At 30.1% G+C, this 8,447-nt stretch overlaps 1 protein-coding gene across 1 annotated transcript; it reads right to left on the minus strand.

Annotated features, from left to right (window-relative positions):
* Positions 1-2,147: 2,147 nt before the first annotated feature.
* On the minus strand, positions 2,148-6,540 carry LOC124821523 (protein KINESIN LIGHT CHAIN-RELATED 1-like). Its single transcript, XM_088102247.1, has 3 exons — positions 5,540-6,540; positions 2,785-3,693; positions 2,148-2,478 (listed from the first exon to the last, which is right to left on the minus strand). Exons 1-3 carry the CDS (start codon positions 6,076-6,078, stop codon positions 2,241-2,243), a joined length of 1,686 nt encoding a protein of 561 aa, XP_087958373.1. The 5' UTR covers positions 6,079-6,540; the 3' UTR covers positions 2,148-2,240.
* Between the last annotated feature and the right edge of the window lie 1,907 nt (positions 6,541-8,447).

Below are 8,447 nucleotides of genomic sequence, written 5' to 3' on the forward strand. Positions count from 1 at the left end.
GGTTAGTTACTGGACAATCAGCCATAATTCGAATCCGTAAGTTTGGTTGGATACCAAACAAATCATTAATTAAATCAAATATATTAACTTTAATATGAATTAATTTAAGAGTAAATAATTATCTATAATTAGACTGTAATTAAGTTAATATTAATAAAAAAAACTTATTTTAAAAGGTTTGATTTTTCAATTTGACCCCTTAACATGGTTTGGTCCTCATTCAAGTGGGTTGAGGCCAAAAATATTTATAGGACAAAAAACATCCATAAAAAAAGCTCACATAGTCAAAATATTTACAAAAATCATATGATCAAGAGTCAATCCATAGGTTTTTTTCTAGAAAAAATATTTATTTTAAATATAACAAAAATTTAATTAATTTTTAATTTGTTACAAATCTAAATGCTTTTAATTTATCAATTAACTATATATAAATATTTTAATAAAACTAAATAGATTTTATAAGAAATTTTAATAAATTTGATTATTTGTTTATATAGAAAAATTATACTCTAGTTTTAATCAACCATATTTAATGTTATCATCTATTATTATTATTATTATTGTTATTAAAACAAAAATTCATGTTAATATTAATATAAAAGTCTGTGTTACTTACCGCATAGGTCAACTCGTAATCCTTTTAATTTGAAATAAAACATTTTCCTTCTATCCTGTAATTTTTAAAATGGAGTCAGCAGAACCATTCGTGGATTTAACCTATGAAATTTTAATTTTTTGTCATATATTTTAATTTGTATAAATTATTAATTTATTTATATTTTGGTTTTAATAATTTGTATTCATTAGATTATTAATGCCTAAGTTATCATTAATGAGACAGAGTCATTCGTGGATTTAACCTATAAAATTTTATTTTTTTTCATATATTTTAATTTGTAAAATTATTGATTTATTTATATTTTGCTTTTAATAATTTGTATTCATTAGATTATTATACTATTAATATATAATATTAGTATTAACTAAGTATATTTAACATTTTTTGATTGATTAAATATATTTTTAAAGTATATAAAATAGATATTAAAATATATTTTAAAGTATATAAGATATTGTTTTTAAAAATTAATTAAAGTTTCGTGAGATTAAAATTATCTTAGCTCAGACCCTAATTCACTTAAGAGGGAATTTTAGAGATTGGATTTTTTTTTAGCCTCCACTTAACGGGTTTCTTAAAATGAGATTTTTTTTAAAAATAGATTATGACTAACCCATGGATCATGAGTGAAATTGACATCTTTAGATTTGAAATAAAAAGATAAATTACATGCATTTATTATTAAGTATCAAACGTTAAATTAACTCTGACGTTAAAATATTTGCTCAGTTAAATCAACCATCCAGCACTTTGACTTCTACACAACACAAACAGATTATTAACCTGAACCTCGTTACCGAAACATTTATAAATTGTTTATTTCCATCATTCAATTTTGTTTAAGTAACTAATACACTAAATATTTTTTTCCTTCAATATATTATTCGTAGATTTAGGATTCAATTACATCTATATTTATGTTTGAAAACCATGGAACTGATTTTCTAAACTTACTAGAGTATTTATATTATAAGTGTTTGCGACTTGGGATTTTCTTATTTATGTGATTTTATTCAATTTTAGTTTAATATAAAATTTACATAAATTTAGCCAATATTTTTTATTTTAGTTGGAATAAGCTTTTTCTGGTTTTTTTATTATTATAAAAATGTTAAACATCACAGTTAAAATGTTGTCAAATAAATAAATATTATAATCTCTTTTAATAATTATTGTCAGGTTTATAGTTTCAAACTTTTTAACATTATAATTAAATCAAATAACCACATAGTTAAATTTCATAATTGTTATTATATTTTAATAAATGTAAATACTATAAAGATAGATTCTACGCCTATACAAGTAATTGTTTTTCAACTTTTTTTATCATATGCAAGACGAGCAATTGAATCATGATATTCTCTCTTGATATCTACTGTTACTTAAAAATACTTCTATTTACCCCTTCCATCTATTCATAATCATGTTAATTCACACATATTACCACTATTTGATATATTAATGCCTTTTTCAACTACTTTAGCAGTCATTTCCAATGAACTAATCTTATAAAAATTAAATGCTATTAACAAAACATTAACTCTTTTCACTTTAAACAAGAGTAGCAGATGAAACAAAATAAGAAAATAAAACAAAAATGAATGTTTATATTTGGTGTTTAAGTTCTCAAGCCAAAAGCAGCCCATCTCTTTTTCCCTTCCTTCTTCATCTTTAAGGAATTGGAATCTATAAGGTTTTCAAGAGATTTTTTTCCCTTTCTATTCCGAACTCTTCCTGATTCTTTCAAAAGCTCAAATAATCGCTTCTTTTCATCATCAACATCTGGATTAGCAGTTCCAAGTTTTTCTTCTCTCATCTTTAGTATGTATTCCAATATCTCAATGGCATCTTCAACTCTGTGAACAACAATATTAAAAAATCAAGAAACAATCATCACAACATTATATCCTAATACTTCATGGATAACAAAATGATATGCACAATCACCAAGCTTCATTTTTAAGCCAAATTATGAAGAGGGGACCACTCATTTCTCTCATCACATGGCAAGAAAGAGTAGTCTCAGCATAATGAATGTTAATGATGATATTCTATGGTGCAGAGGAAGATGATAGTCCAAGTATTGGCAAGACACAGCAAAGGGAGGGAAAACCAAAGAAAAGGGACACATAATGATGTATATAGAAACAAAAGATGTTTACCTCCCCAAGGCATCATAAGTTGCTGCAAGATTGCTATACACTCCAAGAGTGTCAGAATGATATGTACCACACTCTCTCTCCAATATCGTTCTTGCTTCTTCAAAATGTTTGGCAGCATCCCCTATTTTATACAGTTGCACACATGCCAGCCCCATCTGGTTCAGTACAATTCCAAAAAAGGTAGACTTTTTCTCCCCACTTGCTCTCAGCTTGGTGATGGCATTCTCAAAAGACTTCCATGCCTCCATGTACCTCCCAACCATGTAGAACATCACTCCCATTTGAGCTTCTATTCCTGCCACTGTCCTATACTGTCCAGGGATATCCTGCAACAATTTCACTGCCTTCTGCAGCAGCTTCAATGCCTCCTCAGGCTCATTTAGAGCTTCATAGATGCCAGAGATTTCAGTCAACCCACTTGCAATCTCCCCAGCCGTTGTTCCTACCACGGGCTTACTGTATATTCTCAAGGCATTTTCGCAATATGATTTTGACTCCCTTAATTTTCCCGTCCTGTAGTAAAGCTCTGCAAGGCGAATGAAGACTAACGCCACAGAACTGTGGCTTTCACCTTTGGTGGATTTGAACACTGTTAGTGCTTTCTGATAGGCGAAAACAGCCTCATCAAAACGACAGAGTGACATGTAAATATCTCCAATGCTAACATCAATTGCTGCAACCTCATTTTCTTGTGCATTGGCGATCATTGACATGCTAGCTAGGACAAGGTGCTCCAGAGCTGGTTCATAGTCTCCCTTGGCCTCACATATAAGGGCCATTAGACGCCTGTCGGTTGCTTCTGTAAGAGAAGCAGGAGAGCAATGCTCCCTGTGAATTTCTAGGGTCTTCTTGCAGAACTTCTCTGCTTGCTCAAATTGCATGGCTTGGACATGAGCTTCAGCTAAGTACCTGCCCTTCATGGAAATCAATTATTTTAGGAAATTTTCAGCACCACAAAGTGTTCTAATCCTATTAATCAGACATGATATTGACAATAGATAAGCATAAACAGTAGCAAATCAATGGTATAGCCAATTTCTCCATTCTCTTACGTCCATCACAGCACAGAAAGAACACACTATTTCTTCCACAGAGTTTCACTTAGAAAATAGATGATATGACAAGGGTTTCACCAAAATAGTGGTATAATTTAAGGTGCTGTCAGAGTGCTAAGTAAAATGGTTAAAAAATTATGTCATTTACTGTAAAACTCACATTTTCATTGAAATCATAATTCACAATAAAGCAGTTCAATTTATTCATCCCAACAGTGTAATAAAAAAAGATTAAACATATCCAAAAAGCATTCTCCTTGCTTATACTGCCTCTTGTGAATTTAAAGCTATCCATTCACTTTTAATAACCAGCTGCTCAGAAGATGGCTAATAGTACATGTCAAAGGATGCAGCATTCTCTTCAAGTACAACAGAAAGGAGCTTTTTGTATATGCCGAAAAAAAAGAGAGAAATGATGCCTTCACAACTTTTTCAAATACAACCCTTTTATAATAATAATAATAAAAATAATAATAATAATAATAATAATCGTTATCAACTAAAAATACTTTGAGAAGTAATTAAGTTGTGGACTGATTGTATAACTAATATCGGTTGTCAATGTATCAGTAAAAAAAACATTTTGTTATAGTGAAAGAATAAGGGTAAGCATGATTTTCTTCTGGCCTTTTAACATCCCAACACTCAAATTCACATAAAAAAAAAACTTTAGTTTTAATTATTTGATTTTCCAAAGTGTTTTAAACACAAAAAAATAAAAATGAGACAACTGAGAGATGTTTTCTCATTATGGTCCTAACTCAAGAAATGCTGGTAATCTGGAATGTACTAAATGTAGTGAAACATAAGCTTGGTGGAAGTGTTTGTTTTCTTTATTTTTCTTTCTGAAACCAAAATGAGCCTTTGAAAGTAGATATCAAACGCGTACTATAGCATGAGAGGGACTATCATAGCTTAGTTCCAAGAAGGTTCAGCCAATTCATCAGTTGCTTGTAGTTTAGGAAAATGCTTAGATTCTGAAACTGACATCCCCAGATTCACAGTAGATTCCAAGGCCATTATGGCCAACAGCTACATGCTTATCAACATAGGGTCCAGCACATTAGTGATTCATAATTTGACATTTTAAATAGTACAAAATTGGCAGTGATGCAGTTTGTCACTGCAACTGTGATGCCCACAAGATAAAGGCTATAAATGATTTATACCAACAAAGTAATATTTTAAGAGATAACAACAAACCCACTGCTCTATTTTTCCAACAGCAAAGGCCCCATTCGCCAGTAATTCTCTAAGAAAATTTGACAGCAGATAACAGAAAGTTGAAAAGGAAAGAAAATAAAGCTAGGAATAAATTAGAAATAAAAATGATTCATTTAAAAAAACTGTGACAAAATAATGGAAATAATTTTTCTTTTTAAAGAATAATATTTAAAATTGATTATATTAAATCTGAACTTTCTTTTAGTTCTACTGAATCAAAGAACCAGTATACTAATTCAGTATAAGAGAGAGCATTACTTGGGAGAAAGTGCTAACTACACAGTATTCTTGTCTAATCACAGATATTTCTATATAATAAATTTATTAACTTGTAAAAGTCGTTGTTTAAAATAATATAGATGATGGATTTTTAACAGTTGAGATTATAATTTTTTATATATTGGTCAAGCACAATGGTAAAAAGACATGTGGGTCATAGCAATAAAATGGATAAGGTGATAATAGTGTTACTTTACCTACAAGTCTCAGCTATTCTCGGGTCGGACTCACCCAGAACATCCATTTGGATCTTCAAACCCGACTCGTAACACGAAATGGCCCTATCCAACTGCCCAATCATGGAATACGTATCACCAAGTTGCATGTACCCGGAGAACTGAGCCATGGCATGACCCGACTCGTTTTCCCCTTCCAGCAACAAAATGGACCTTTCCAAAGCCTCAACCGCCTCATCCAACCGCCCCAAACTGCTGTGTATCGCAGCAACCACGTGGAGACACGTGGCAAGCTCCAGGCCCGGGCCCGCACATCGCTCGAAGGACTTGGAGGCTCGAATGGCGAAATCCAGGGCCTTCACCGGGCTCTCACCGGAAGCTATTGTTTCTCGGGCCATCTTCAGAAGGAAAGGGCCCAGATCCGGATTGTCCAAGGAGGACTCTTCTACTACCAGCGTCTTCTTCACGGTTCGGTTCAGCGGTGGGGTCCGCCTCTCACCGCCGTCTGCCTGTGGCGCGGTGCGGAGGTAATCCGCGAAGGGCTGCATTTGAGGTGGCATGGGAAAAGATTGAATGAAGGATTGCCCAGAAATCAAAATTGAAACTTTTGTGGGGAATTTGAATGGGCAGTGTTGTATTTGTGGGTTTGGGATTGTGGGTGGAGATGAAAGGAGGGAAGCTTCATGATTTGTGTTTAGATTTGGAAAAGAGAAAGAAAAATTATTAGGGTTGTTGTGAAAATTGGGGACTGATAAATAGAGAGAAAAGTGGAAATAGATTAGGGGTGGTAGTGGGGGAAGGTTGCTTGGAAGAGACGCGTGATGATGGGAGAATTGGCATACCTTAATTTGAGGACAAGCTTGACGAGGAAGAAAGGGAAGAACAGAGAAATGAAGTCCATGATTACAAACAGAGCAGTGTTTGAATTGAAACAGAGAGAAATTTATGTTATTGAAACTGCTTATTTGCAGCAATGGCTTCTTTGTGTATTGCTTGATATATGCAAGTGTACATGGTGGTATTTGTTCTTAAATTAAGAATGAAGAGGACTTTTGTGACATTGCATTTAACATTTTTTTTGTTTATAGGTATAAAAATTTCTGTTAAATTTAGAAAGAAAAATTATGTTGCAGCTGAAAATAGGAAAATATTCAAAAGGGTAAATTATGTTTTAAATAAATTAATAATAAATCAGTGTTTTAAAGAGTTTGGAGGAAATATTTTAAATCGTGTTCATATATTTATTATTTCTTTATAAATGTTTCGTAACTTAATTTAAAATAAGAATAAAAGGTATGCTATTTGAATAAATTGTAAAAGAATTCTTAATTAATCATAGAAAAGTATGTCAAATGCACTGCAAAAATTATTAAAATATGTAATTCAAATGTTAAAAAGTATACTCAATTTTATTTTACAATTTATAATATGTGAAATATTGGATTAAGTTTTTGGAAAAAATATGAGAAATAAACAGGAGTCTATTTCTTCCTCTTGTTCTCCAGGTTCCATGTATTTATGAGGTTTGTGTTGTCCTTTCTTATTTAGTTTCTAATCCATCATTTTAGTTTTTTTATTTTATTTTATTCTTCATAATTTTAGTCTAAAATTTTAAAAGATTTGTATTTTTTTGTTCAACCTTTGATTTAGTTGTGTTTTGTTTATTTTAATTTAACCAATTAAAAGATTAACATACATAAATCTAAGGATTAAATTAAAGTTGTAGATTGTGAAAAGAGTTATGGGCTAAATCATAAAAAATAATAAAGGAACAAATTGCAAATTGCAAATTAAAGGAGACTAAATCTGCAATTTACACCTAAAAATTGTTTAGAATTGTTTTTCTGGATACTTTTATATTTTACTCATATAAAATATTTTTTATAAATCAATCATGGCATTGGTAATAACAATCATCACAAATTATATAAGAATTATAAAAGTGATAATAATAAGTCAATAGCAATTTATAAAGGATAAATAGTTATAATATTTTAAAACATAGTAATAAATATGTTTTAAATTTACAAACTTTATTTAGTCAATTTTTTAAATAATAATATAATTTTTTTATTTGAGTTTTAAATCTCTTAAGGCAAGCCTTCCGTTCCAATTAAACCATTAAAATTAGTTATTCGCATGTAAAAAGATTACTGCGGCATAACACAATAGTAACAAAGTCTTTAAGAATAATTATTTTCTTTTTAAAACCTTGACATAGTTCTGAAAAGTATAAAGAATTACTTTTTCTTTTTAAAAAAGTAAAACTTTTTGAGGAAATATAAGATTTTTGTCAAAAGTACACTGCTGAGAAGTTTGTTTGAGTTTTCTTATAAAGATATTAATTTCTCGAAATCTTTTTTGTATTATTACACAAATGAAAGTTGGGAGGTTTGTTTATATGTTTATTAGAAAATTATACTAAAATATTGAACAAACACTTTTAATTAGTGCTTTGTAGAAAATCCATCATATAATTTTGTTGTTTTGTGTGGATAATTTAGGTTGTTGGGACCTTGATTGTCTTGCAAGTTTAATTATTTGACGTATATTCTGTATTTATTAGTTGTCGTTTTTATTCTTCAATTTTAATTTGTAATTAACTTGAAAAAGTCAAAGGTCCTATAATAGTTCAAGCTCACCTGCAAATTTCTTATGGTCTACGTTTCTTCTGATTTTTTTATGTTGAATTAAAATGCTCAGAGCTTCGAGATTAAGAGACAGCTTATAAAATATTAATTAAGAAATACACTTCTAAAAATATTTTAATTTAATTATATTAAAATTTATGGGAGACATAACACCTAAGACATGTGTCTAATTAATATAAGATATTGACAATAGTTTTAATTTAAAACTTTTGGATTTCTAACTATATTATTTCAATCTGAATCCGTCGTTAAGACAAATTTAACTATGTTATTATACG

Source organism: Vigna umbellata, chromosome 11 (genome assembly GCF_029865625.1).
Source record: "Vigna umbellata cultivar VRB3 chromosome 11, Vumbellata_1.0, whole genome shotgun sequence".
In the NCBI taxonomy this organism is placed as follows: domain Eukaryota; kingdom Viridiplantae; phylum Streptophyta; class Magnoliopsida; order Fabales; family Fabaceae; genus Vigna; species Vigna umbellata.